The sequence below is a fragment of the Gouania willdenowi genome, chromosome 9, assembly GCF_900634775.1.
Source record: "Gouania willdenowi chromosome 9, fGouWil2.1, whole genome shotgun sequence".
In the NCBI taxonomy this organism is placed as follows: domain Eukaryota; kingdom Metazoa; phylum Chordata; class Actinopteri; order Blenniiformes; family Gobiesocidae; genus Gouania; species Gouania willdenowi.
In genome coordinates, this window is record NC_041052.1 from 11,265,093 (window position 1) to 11,278,654 (window position 13,562).

At 38.2% G+C, this 13,562-nt stretch overlaps 1 protein-coding gene across 3 annotated transcripts; it reads left to right on the forward strand.

Annotated features, from left to right (window-relative positions):
- The first annotated feature begins 340 nt into the window (after window positions 1–340).
- Window positions 341–9,962, forward strand: tmem175 (transmembrane protein 175). Of its 3 annotated transcripts, XM_028457471.1 has the most exons (10): window positions 341–616; window positions 3,284–3,322; window positions 3,521–3,618; window positions 4,310–4,361; window positions 4,440–4,475; window positions 4,561–4,644; window positions 4,745–4,909; window positions 5,217–5,295; window positions 5,360–5,495; window positions 7,397–9,962. In XM_028457471.1, exons 1-10 carry the CDS (start codon window positions 419–421, stop codon window positions 8,067–8,069), a joined length of 1,560 nt encoding a protein of 519 aa, XP_028313272.1. In that variant the 5' UTR covers window positions 341–418; the 3' UTR covers window positions 8,070–9,962. The 3 variants fall into 3 exon arrangements, with proteins under 3 accessions (XP_028313272.1, XP_028313273.1, XP_028313274.1); XM_028457473.1 differs by lacking the exon at window positions 3,521–3,618 and having other exon boundaries at window positions 514–616; XM_028457472.1 differs by lacking the exons at window positions 3,284–3,322; window positions 3,521–3,618.
- Window positions 9,963–13,562: the final 3,600 nt, after the last annotated feature.

Sequence of the window (13,562 nt, forward strand, 5' to 3'; positions counted from 1 at the left end):
TTCAATGTTGTGTGTATCTTACCTATTATTATTATTATTGTCTTTTTATTATTGTGTTAAGATATTTTTTAATAATTTGAGGGGGAAATTATCTTTTAATTGAGGTATTTGACCACAAAACAGCAACAAATCTTCCACCAGTAAAATATGATGGATATGAAATATAAACTTTTGATTTAGCTTTGTTTTATTTTTGAGAAGATCCGCGTTCTTTGAGTATTTGCCATTTATTTTGTGTAATTAAATAAACTCTTAGAAACCTAGAATAATTCAAATCGGTTTGCGCCATACTTACCGTATGGGTCATCATTATTAGACGATCTTTGTTTGGGAGACCGGAAGTCCGTCGTTGTTTACTTCCGGTGTCACCAGCTTCTGTCAGCTGCTTCTCGGCTGTCTGCACAGCACAGAGTCCACTATGGAGGAAGGAGACGACATCGTAGAGCATCATGTGGAGGAGGACATGGAGAAGAAGGAGACGAGGAGCTACACCGCCTCCTCTTCGTTTCTGGACAGCGTTAGTCCGTCAGACAGAGAAGGAAACGGCAGCACCCAGTCCTCCCACAGACTGCTGGCCTACAGCGATGCTCTTATCTCCATTATCGCCACTGTCATGGTAAGATCAGATCAGGTGTCCACAGCATTTATGAGTTACTAACCATTAGTTCAGAATCAGCTGAATCTAATGTATCAGCTTCACACTTCTAATGGTTACAATGGGACACACACAGATTACGATTCTATACCATAACTGGTACAAAAGATCAAATTGATACAATATTTTTTTAAAAACAATATATATTTTTTCAGTTTAAATGTATTTAACTTTGTATAATCTTTTCAAGTTTTAAACTAAATATATAAAAAAAATATAATAATAAAAATAGGGATGTTCGATATTAGCTTTTTGCAGAGAGTGTCCGACACAAAATTTCCGCCTAATAATCGATACTGATATACATATACCCCCACCCTAAACCTAATGTTATAGGTGCACGTGACCTATCGTGACCGAAACGGCCCCCTCATTGGCCAGTTTTAGTAACGTGATAGGTGCACCACGTGTCCTAAACTGGCCAATGAGACGCTACACACCTGTAATTCCATTCGTATTAATATGTCAATTACTTTACAGACTAACCCTAACCTACATTACGGACTAACTCTAACCGCACGGAATGGTCATGTGGTTGCGTATTGGCCAATATTGATACGATACGAGCACAAATCATACATACTTTTATTACTTATTTCGTAGTGTGGAATGTTAGAAAAGTCTTGATCAAGTGATGTTACTCAAACAGAACAATAGTCAACAACAGTAGGCATGAGAAAAACTGACCCATTTATTATTAACTAATAAGTTACATGACTTTTAACCTTCAACATAATACCTACAGTATTTCACAATTGAATAAATATAATATATATCGGAGAATTGAGATGCAGTCCGATAAAAGCCGATATTCGTTTTCTGGCGGATATCGGATTGATATCCAACATCAGTATCGGATCGGGACATACCTAGTATGACGTACTAGGAGACACTTCCTAATATATTTCATCCCTAAGATTAGCCGATAATGTCAGTGGTCCGATAATATCACCCATCTCTAAATAACAGTTTAAAAAAAGACCAAGTGCCATCGACAGTGTAGTCTACACAATAGAGGAGGGGTGTTCAAACCTGGTCCTCCAGGACCACAAAAACCCAGCATTTGTAGCTTAGATGCTGGTACAGTATTTACAGCACTTCACTTTTTATTATGCAACTCACAGCGTTTTCCCAAAAATGTCTCGGAGGTCGACAGACAATTCCTTTCATTTCATGTTTGGTGTTTGCACTCTGTGCTTTATAGAGACAGGTGTGTCGCTTTTCCAAATCATGTCCAATCAACTGAATTTACCACAGCTGGACTGTAAGTAAGCTGTAGAAACATTTCAATGATGATCAGTGGAAACAAGATGCACCTGAGCTCATTTTTAGCTTCATGGCAAAAGCTGTGAATATATACGTAAATGTGAAAATACAAATTTCACATTTTTACTATGGGGCATTTTGTGTAGAAATTTGAGGAAAGTGATTAATTTACAGTAATATGTCTGGAATAAGGCTAAAAAACAAAATGTGGGAAAAAAATGAAGTGCTGTGAATACTTTCCGGATGCTCTAGGATCTTAGGACCATTTCCACACATGACTCAGCATCTGGTAACATTTTTTTATTTATTTACTGGGACTAGGGCTGCACAATTAATCGAATTTGAATCGTGATCAGGATTTTGGTTGCCATGATTAATATTACCTGATCGTCACCAATATTCATATTAAAATACGGTCTCTGCACTCTGTAATAACAATAATAATAATAATTCAGTTAGCCTTTGGTACATTTTAAATTCTTGGGTTGATTTTTTCATTTATTTGTTTAGAATAATTCTTATTTAATGCTTCATTTTACACTGAAAGCTGTACACATTGTTTTAAAAGTAGTGTAGTAAAAACAGATTTTTTTTCCCAAGGGCTGGTTGATTTTGCCTTAAAAAAAATCTCAGATTATTTTAAAGAAAAATTCGAATTCCGCTTTTTTTTTTCAATGCACTTAAAAAAAAAACTGCGGATATTTTGTCAAAAGTGCAACTTTATTGCTGTGATTGTCCTCAAGAGTTAAAATGCATAGAGCAATCCCAAAATAAAAAGTAAATGAGGCATTCAACAATGTTAAGCTTTAACCCAGGTTTAAGCAAAAGTGCAACAGCAACTTCACATTAACTTCAATTTTCTGATTAAGAAATCAGATAACTACATATTTTATAACATATAAAAAATAAATAAACTCTTCCCTTAGCATCTCAGCATACTGTGAATAAAAAAAGAAACATGCCTGTAGTACACACTTAGCCTACTCACAGGGTAAACACATGTAAACAAAGAGGGGGCTACGGTAACACACAAGGACGGAACGCAAATAAGTCAGAAAAAACTGTGGTGTAAAAAAACCCCCATAAAAAAACCTTGTATTTGCAAAATAAAAATCGTTTTTAATCTATTCGATAAATTGATTTTTTTTTTTTTTTGCCCAGCCCTACAAACATGCCAAATAATTGTGATTACAATATTGAACCAAATAATCTTGATTATTATTTTGGCCATAATTGTGCAGCCCTAACTGGGACTATAACTAACACCTATTGTTGTCATTATTCTAGTGTGTGATGGTATTTAGTAGCTTTAGTAACTACTCTGGGACTTACTGCATGAAGCCTTTTTCTCTTCTTTGACAGATTCTACCTGTTGCTCACACCAAAGTGGAAGATAACGAGGTTAGTCACTTTACAAACATCTGTAAAACCTCAGTAAGTTGGACTTCTGCAGGAATGCAAAGTTGTTATCCATCTGTAATAAAGTAACTTTACGTCCTGAGCAGTTAGACGTTAGCGTTCAATAGAGAGGATGTTTTTCTTCTGTAATGATGAATGTTGCTCAGACGTAGACGTCACTTGTTCCTGTGTGCGTTGAAGGAGCTGAGGCAGAGTGTTCAACTCCTGCTGACGACCAAGATCGCCGTCTACCTGATGACGTTCCTCATCGTAACCGTAGCGTGGGCAGCTCACATCAGGTATTCCCTCCCAGTGTTTACTGGTCGTCCCAGTGTTTACTGGTCGTCTCAGTGTTTACTGGTGTGGTCCCAGTGTTTACTGGTGTGGTCCCAGTATTTACTGGTGTGGTCCCAGTATTTACTGGTGTGGTCCCAGTATTTACTGATGTGGTCCCAGTGTTTACTGGTTGTCCCAGTGTTTACTGGTCGTCCCAGTGTTTACTGGTTGTCCCAGTGTTTACTGGTCGTCCCAGTGTTTACTGGTACTGATGTGGTCCCAGTGTTTACTGGTGGTCCCAGTGTTTACTGATTGTCCCAGTGTTTACTGGTGGTCCCAGTGTTTACTGATTGTCCCAGTGTTTACTGGTACCGATGTGGTCCCAGTGTTTACTGGTGGTCCCAGTGTTTACTGGTACCGATGTGGTCCCAGTGTTTACTGGTACCGATGTCGTCCCAGTGTTTACTGATTGTCCCAGTGTTTACTGGTACCGATGTGGTCCCAGTGTTTACCGGTCGTCCCAGTGTTTACTGGTGGTCCCAGTGTTTACTGATTGTCCCAGTGTTTACTGGTCGTCCTGGTCTTCTACAGAATGCTGGTACCGATGTGGTCCCAGTGTTTACTGGTTGTCCCAGTGTTTACTGGTCGTCCTGGTCTTCTACAGAATGCTGTTCCAGATGTTTTTCAGATTCTCTTCTTTCTCTGTGTTTCCAGGTTGTTCCAAGTGATCGTTCGCATTGATGATTGTCTTGCTCTGTTGAACCTTGTGAGGACATTTATAATTAGCGACTCTTTCCATGATCTGGTTTGGTTCTTCTTGCTAACGTAAGATTCTATGTTTCAGGCCTGCATGATGCTCATCACCTTCCTGCCGTACACGGTGAGTTGATTAAATCTGCTGCCGTTTGTTGACATTAAACTTCCATAAAGTGACAATGGTGATCCTCTCTGTGTTTTCTTGGTAGTTTTCTTTAATGGCGACTTTCCCAAACAACATCCTTGGTATTTTACTCTTCTGTGGTTGTGTGATGGTGATCGGCATCATTCAGGTGGTGTTTTATTCCTCTAATACATTCACTCTTCCTGGAGTTGGACATCATTTATTATCATATATTAACGCCTGTTCTCTGTGTGTACACGCTCCGATAGTCAGTGATTGTGTTGTACGCCTTCAGTCGCCCCTTCCTGCTGAACGAACCCATCCAGATCTCAGAGAACCAGACCGTCTACAAACACCACTTACTCAAAGTTATCATGAGAGTTCCCATCATGTGCTTCTTTGCCAGTGTGTTTTCCTTCATCTTCTTCCAGCTGGTGAGCAGATGAGTTGTTTTTCTGTGGTGTAGAGGTTAGCAAAAAAAGTACTTTGTCAAAACTCAGGAAGGAAAAAAGAACGATAAGGCATTTCAGGAGACCCCATTTTAATTCCAGGTGACCCCAAGGTTGAAAAACACTGCAGTAAGGTGTCAAAATCTTCAGAAAAGTAAAACGAATTATTCATAGTTCTGGCTTCTTTAGATATTTTGAATAATTTACATTTTTCTACAAAAACGTACGATTGTATTGTTGTGAGTATACTGTATCTGCTCATTCAGATAACCTGTTTGATGTTTCTCTGCAGTCTTACGTTCTCTTAGCCATCGTCATCTTCCTTCCCTACATCTCCCAGGGTCTGAAGTGGTGCCGCAGTAAAGCTATGGGTAAAAAACGTTCCAGAGCATCTTTATTTCCTGACAAATACAAACTGAGCTGTGTTTATTTTAGGTCCAGTGGAGGAATCCCCCGACTCCGTCATGTTTTACACGTATCTGCCCAACGAGCCACTGAGCAAAGAGCGAGTGGAAGCTTTCAGTGATGGAGTTTATGCCATTGTGGCAACTCTACTCATCCTGGACATCTGGTGTGTTTTAAGTTCTCCCTTTGAGCCTGGATAAAGTTCAGCTTGAGCTGAGTTTGGTTGGGTTTTTTCTTAATACTTGAAAAGAAAAAGTACACATACTAATGTTGGGTACATATAAAGATAATCGGGCTGTTTTTGTCAGGATTTTCTCTCTTCCAGCCCACGGACAGATTGTTTTATGTTTTATAAAATTATCCACTAAGATTATCCTGAGGTCTGAGATGTGAGTGAATTTGTCTCTAGGCCGACTATCATAAATATTGAACAAGTTTAATATTTTCGACCAAAACTCATTGTGTGTGTGAGAAAATCCCACTATTCCCAACTCATGACTCCGTGATTTTCGACGTGGAACAGAATGTAGCCGTTAGCCAATCAAGACGCGAGATGATGACTGAGAAACATGCAATGCTGCGTTCTCAAACATGGCTGACCGCTATAATAGAGTTCTGAGTTAATTGGAACGCAGCTTTAGATCACGTTGTTGGATCTTGTTAGATCACGCAAGATGGTTTGGAGGAAAATCAGTGATGGGACAGAATTGTAATGTTTGCTATGTTAAGATTATTGAAGAAAACACATACACACACACATCCATACTGTTCTATGCCTGATTTTTTTATTTCAAGTGTAGGGTAGGGCATCGAGCATTGATTGGTCCTTGGACTAGTGTTCCGATTGTCCCGGAATCGTTTACATTTTTAAATTTTGATTCCTACTTTCGATCCCCAGTCCGCCGAACGGAAGAAGAAGCCACCGAACACTAACAAAGAAGAAAGCACCGGAAATGTTTGTGTTGCTGCGTAACTCGGCGGTCCCCCCTCCAGCCATGTGAGAAATTCCTAGTAAAGTGAAAAATTAATATGATTAAAATTCATGAAGCTGTTCAGACTTTCATCCAGAATGACCTCTGGTTAGCTAGCTCGTTTAAAACATGTCAACTTTTTTGACCATGCCTTTTGAAAGAATTGGAATCGTGAACCATTAGGAATCAGAATCGAAACAAGGAATCTGAAATTGAATCGTTCAAATTCAAACGATGTCCATCCCTCTTCATGTGTGGGATCTGTAACAAAAAAATCTCTCTTAAAGAGTAACTAAACCCCTGCTTTCTCCTGACCTGCCAATCTCCAAAGAACAATCTATGCTATGCTAAGTAGCTACTCATTAATCAATATACCTCTCTATTCACTGTTCTCTCAATCCAACCTATTCACCACAGATTGTAAAGCCCACGGGTGTTAGTTTTTATAAAAGGGGAGGGGCTAACAGTGCTTGTTTGTGACGCAAGATGGTCCCAAAACGTCACATGATCTTTTTCTCAGCCAATAGCAAAAATCTGGGCAGTAACGCTCCTTGGCTTGGTTGCCATCCGCCATAAAACAACAGAGAAGAAGAAGAATAGCAAAAATGAATTGTAATAGCCTGGTTTTATCCCATAGAGGGCATTAACTCTGACATTTTACAACAAAATATACCAAAATGAAATACTTTGACTTAAAGGTTGAGAGTTTGACCAGGATCAATGAACAGCAGGTTTTGGGGTTTAATTACTCTTTAAAGACCAGGCGAATTTAAAATGTGGCCCACATGCAGCCCAGGATCAACACAATCGACCCAGCGTTATGTTTCACAAATCCAGTCTGACCTAAATAATGGCCATGGCCACATTCTATTGGCTCCTGAATGGGTCCAGTTCTATGATGAGGAGGAAAGACTTCCTGGCAAACGCACTCACTCCTATATTCAGTCATTGTGATTCCACATGCACGTTTTGGATCATTGAATAAAAACTGGGTTGTTGCATATTTCGTATCGACAGTTTCACATTCAATGCTAACTATCTCATGTTGTTTTCTACTCTCTGAATGTTTGGTTTCTTTTCTTTCTTCGTTTCAAAGTGAGGACAACGTGCCCGACCCGTCAGTGGTGGAGAAGCAGTACGGCGGCAGCCTGGTAGCGGCTCTGCAGGACTTCGGCCCAGAATATCTCGCCTATTTTGGTTCCTTCGCCACCGTCGGCCTCCTCTGGTTCGTCCATCACTCACTTTTCCTACACGTCACCAAGGCAACACGCTTCATGGGCTTACTCAACACGTTCTCGCTGGCGTTTGTGGGCGGTTTGCCATTGGCCTACCAGCTAACGCACGAGTTCCAACCGAACTCTCAAAACGAACTGGAGGCCATTCAGATTAGCTGCGTCATCATTTTCTTCGCTGGTATTTTTCAGCTCTGCATATGGGTGGTGGCGCTTTACAACGAAAGGGAGACTCTGCATCCCTACGTGCGATACGGCGGACGTGAGCACGCGTTCATGCTAGCTAAGCTAGCGTTGTACCCCTGCGTGGCGCTGGGAACGTTTTTTCTCACTTGTATTTTGAGTAAATTCAGTGCACCAATTTTCCACCTGATGGAGATCACGGTTCCTTTTGCCTTTCTTGTGTTGAGGCTCCTTGTGCGCGTTGGGCTAGCGCTGATAAGGCTAATTTTCTATCCGGCCACGGCTAATCGAAATGTGATAGTGGAGGAGGAAGTCAGTCAAGCAAGTGTCCCATTTAATGCTCTAATTACGTAGCCAGGTTTAGGGCAAATGGATGAAGAGAAGAAAGCTAGCTGATAGTGAGCTAACCGAGCTGTAGCTCACCGACTGATGATCCGGTTTGGGTTTGAGATCACGATGAAACAGAAAATGGTTCGTTAAACATTTTAACTGGTCAGAATCTTCAGATCTTGTGTAGAACGTAAGAGAACAAACAATCCTGCTGAAGTAATGATCGAGTACGCTTTGGACTGAAACAGTGAGGTCATTTCATTTCGGTCGCAGATATGATTCAAATTTTTCACGCCGACCAAGCTAGCTTTGCTTAGCATCTGCTATTGATTTTCAGTCAAATGTGTTGCATTTTTTTATTAAAGCTAAAGTACAAACATTACATTTGTAACCTCACAATATAATCTAGAAAAACACATTCATTTGGAAATTCTAGGGCAGTTCCTTTGTTTGAAAATGTAATAATTCACATTAGAAGTAATATTTCTAGTGCTATGAAATACCACACGTTGCTGCTAGCTGACCTTACCAGGCTTTGTAGCTTTAAAAAGAAGAACCGACAAATCTTAAACCTTTTGCACTGTCAAATCATTTTTATTTTTTTTTGTGTGAGATAAATTTGCAGAATTTATGCACAAGGTGAGACTTAAAGCATTTGATTCTACGTTTACCACAACATTTTGAATTATTCACACACTGCCACCTGCTGCACTGGAGAGGAAACATATCAAATTGTTACCAAAAGGACTTTTGCAGTGGAAAAAAAAGGAGAGAATTTTAGTTAATTAATGCTAATAATGAATAAACCAAGATATGTCAAATGCTCTGTAAATTACCAGAGATGTGCAAAATATTTATTTTATTGGGAAAACTAAAAGCCTTATATTTTATACCGGTATAAAAACGTGAAGTTTTAAATCAGACATTGGAGTTTATTTCTGTGAAGGAGAAACATTTTTTGAGCTGCTGTCGCCATAACAATTTAAACTGCACTTTATCCTTTGAAATCTCTGTATTTGTCATAAACTTATGTTTCTCCCTAGATGTTTAGTTTGAGCAGGAAAACTGTTTTCTATTAGGCTCCAGTGTACACACAGAGTTCATTTCTTTTATTTTTGTTTTAATTATTTTATTTTTTCCTGAGAGTATGACACTGTAGATGTTTTCATATTTTTATTCATGAATGCACTTTATTAGAAAGAGACCGTCTCTGTATCATCTCCTGCCTTATTACTGTTATCTTAGTTCTTCAAAATCAATACATTTACAGAAATGTAAACAAATATACGTATTATCATATGGCTCAGTCTTGATTGAATATGACGAATGAATGAAAGTTTTTTTCGAACATGTTATACAACAGCATATCACAGGATGAAAAGTTTAAAAACAACTTACGGTATTTGAAAAGGAGTACACTGCCAGTCGCTGACGAGGAGGATATCGTGCTTCTGTCATATTTCTTATGTGAAAAAAGCAAATCATCAGACCTGTTCGCTTTCTAATTGCTGCATACGTCCAAACACTTCTTCTTATCCCTAATGTTTGTTTTTTTTTTTCATGAAAACATAACTATATTTTGTGATGAGTGCCATGAAGTTGCACACATTTGGCACTATATACTGTAGATACATTTAATTGAAGAAATGTCAGCTCCCCACTTATAGATGCTGTGATAAAGTAAAGTCCTCTTGTATCTGCTGATTTGTGTACTTTTTGTTTGCATTATTAATGTGTGAAACGTTACTGATGACAAACCAGGAACTCAGCGTAAGTTAGGGTAAAGTTGTCATACTATTGCAAAAAAATCATTTTAGTTGTTTGTGTTTGGTTTAAGCTTTTCCAAAATGTGCAAAAATATTTTTTATTTTATTTTGGCGAATCAAAAGTTTATGTGAATAAACTTGTAGTTGTTAACTTGTGAGAGTATATTCTGTGAACACACACACACACAATTACAGTAAAAGAACCTTTATTCATCCCAATACAATAAACAGCTTCACAAAGATCCTATCAGATATGATGTGGTTTTATACGTCACTCTGTCCCTGTGATAAAGTGCACACTTCATTCATATGTATTTTCAAAACATACCCACCGTGAAAGCCAAAAGTATGAAAACAAAAAAAACTGGCTACATTAAAAAAGATGTAAATCATACATCTGCAGTGCATTATTTGCACACACTGTGAGCCAATAAATCCACAGCTTTCTGACTTCCTCAGGTTGCCTGCCCCTAAAGCTCTTTACAGCCTAATTAAAAACACATCAGATCTAGTCTGAAGCCTGCAAGTGGAATAAATCACATTATAGCGAGTAAAGTCGTTAATTTAACTGTCAGCACAAGATCAGGTTTGGAGTGAAAAACATTTTAATTTGAGAGTATTTATTTAAAACACTTCACTGCTAAAAGGAATAAATAAAAAAGATGAAATAATAGTGAAACAAAGTTTCTTTTTAAAGGCACTTTGATCTTTTATAGCAGAATTGATTGGGGAAAAATTTTGCATTCAACGATTTGAATGTTAAAGGGAAAAAATAAATAAATTATTTATTGAATAATTTAAATAATAATGGAGGGGGAAAAAAAACACCAAAATGAACCAACATAAATTTCAATATTTATCTGTAGCAACAAAATATTTGGATCACATTTAGATTTTTCTGATATCAGTACATAGAATTACACTTTCTTTTTCTCTTCCATATTTATTGTTTTTCCATATCTCAGTGTTCCATCATTCCAGTGCACACTCCAGACTCCACCGTGTGTGAGAGGAATCGTTCATACAGTACGATACAGATGGTCCCAGATATCTGCCAGCAACACCGCTCACCTTTTTAAATATTCAAACATAGAACGATTGGCTAAATTTGCAACACGTAACACGAGAACAAAAAAAAAAAACAAAAACATGCAAGACGACTAAAACGTACAAAATGTATTTTGGATAAGAATAATAAAGCTGTTTGTGTGTCTCGTCTCTGGGTTCCTAATCACAGACAAGAAACAGGAAGATGGGAGAGTTTGGACTTGTGTTTGTAGCTGGTTAATGACAGGGGAGTCAGTGTTGGACAGACAGACAGACAGACAGAGACAGTGCTTTGGTAAATGGGTTCTCTGAGAAGATTCACACTGCGTCTCAAATCCAACACCAACATTCATTACTTTAAAGGTGCAGTCTGTAACATTAAAAGCGTCAGGTTTACATTCACAATATATGGTGGACGCACGTCTAAGGAGCATCAGAGGTCCTGTGCGGCGCGTTTTGAAGCTTTTCGCGCGGCGGACGCTTTTGACGTGCGGCCGACACTGGAGTTGGAACTGTTGGACTTTTGGGGCATATCACGGTGCGTCAGACCAATCAGTAATGTATTCAGAATAATGAGAAAAACACTAACCGGAGGCAGATGAACAGGCTCTTCTGCTGGAATAGAGCACTTGTAGTTGGTGTCCTGGTAGGAGATGCGAGCGCCGATACGGGTCAGCAAGACGTCAAACTGGGCACGGGAGAGACGAAAGTAGCGCTGAAAGCAACTCTCGCAGCTCTGGTGAATCCAGACATGGCGCCGAGGAGCAAATAAAGCCAAGCCACTCTCTCCATAATGTAGAGCCGATGAATGGGAGTCGGAGGCAGCGTGTTCAGCAAGGGACTCCAAACTTTATTCTCCATTCAACCACACTTCTCTATAGCCCTCTAACATCACAGTGCACACACTGAGTCACACCATAATACGCCTTCTCAACACAATGTTCCCCACCACTTCAGTCACTGGGTGAATTATGAACGTAACTCCCCTCCAGCTGGGCGCGCGTGCCGAGCATGTTCGACACTGATAACAAGCGTCTGTATTCAATGAGCACAAACGTCCAACTACGCGCGTGAGGCATGATTTTGAAGTCCGAAACGCGTTTGGTGTGAACGCACCATAAGACGTTAAATCTTTACTGGAACAATCCACCAGGGGGCAATAACATTACTTGAAATTGCATTTACACCTTTTGAAAGCTACAACGAATATTATAATAAAATTAAAAAATCTGGACACGACGAGATTAAAGTTGTAATATTTTGAGAATAAAGTTGCAATTTTATGAGAATAAAGTCCTATTTTAGTAACGACTTTAATAAAATTATGACTATTCTCAAAATACTACGACTTTTATCTAAAAATATTACAACTTTTATCTAAAAATATTGCGATTTATCTAAAAATATGACGACTTTTATCTAAAAATATTACAACTTTAATAAAATTATGACTATTCTCAAAATATTACGACTTTAATAAAATTGACTTTATTCTCATAAAATTACGACTTTAATAAAATTGACTTTATTCTCATAAAATTACGACTTTAATCACAAAATATTAGGACTTTAATAAAATTATGACTATTCTCAAAATATTCCCTATTTAATATCAAAATATTACAACTTTAATGTCGTAGTGCTCAGATTTTTTATTTTAATGTGGCCCTAATACGCCGCTGTAGGAAACACTGAAAATGTAAAAACAAAAAAAAAATCAGGTATGAAAACAATAGTTTAAAAACATGACTTAGTCACTGTCTGCATAAAAACAGCTAACGTTGCTATATTTAGCACTATCTTTCATTATTATGTGTGAAAAGACCAAAATAACCTTTAAAGTCTGTTATGAGGAACATTGAGACACAGATGAATGAATCACAACCTGATTTAGTTCATAACAAACACCTGATGTCTGTGCTCGTATCCCAAGTGTTTGATTTGAGACCCAGCGGTGAATGCTGTCAGTTACTCACAACACAAACCATGTGTAAACTCAATATATAATATATAATATTATTATGATAATAACTTAATCCAGTACCACAACCTAAATGACCGTTTGCATAAATTATAATGTTGCTCATAGAGTTCCCCGCCTCATTCCCGGAGCCGCTACATCACGAGCACGGATGCATAATGGATAAAAAACAAATAAAGATACAGCTAGAACACAGAACACACACTTCCTCTTCAAGCCTTTCAAAACAAGAGCCCTGAATAGAGGCTAAACATTTATTATTAACAGTGCAACCTCAACTCTTGTTCACTGTTATTATGAATATAAAAGTTGGGTCCATAATCATTTTCTACAGTAGCGGCCCTTGGAATAAGGAGAATGCTTAAATACAGTGGTACAAACAAACACTAGAGTATATGTAATTGATCTAATATTATCACTGATAACACCTTATGCTGTAAACATTTACAAAGTCAATATAATGACGGTGAAATAATGAAAAGATGCTGAGGAGCATGAGAACCTTCAACGTTCCTTAAAAGGAAAATAAGCTCAGATGTTTCCACACGAGGAGAGACGCAGAGGAGTGGCTGATGCTAACTTTACACACACATTGTTTGACATTTCTCATTTTTCACCGTATTTAAGACAGAATTAGCTTAGATCAAAGGTCTGATAACCTCACCATTTCCTGTTGAATGCTCTAAAAGATTCAGATTTTTTTTTTTTTTTTACAAAAATATA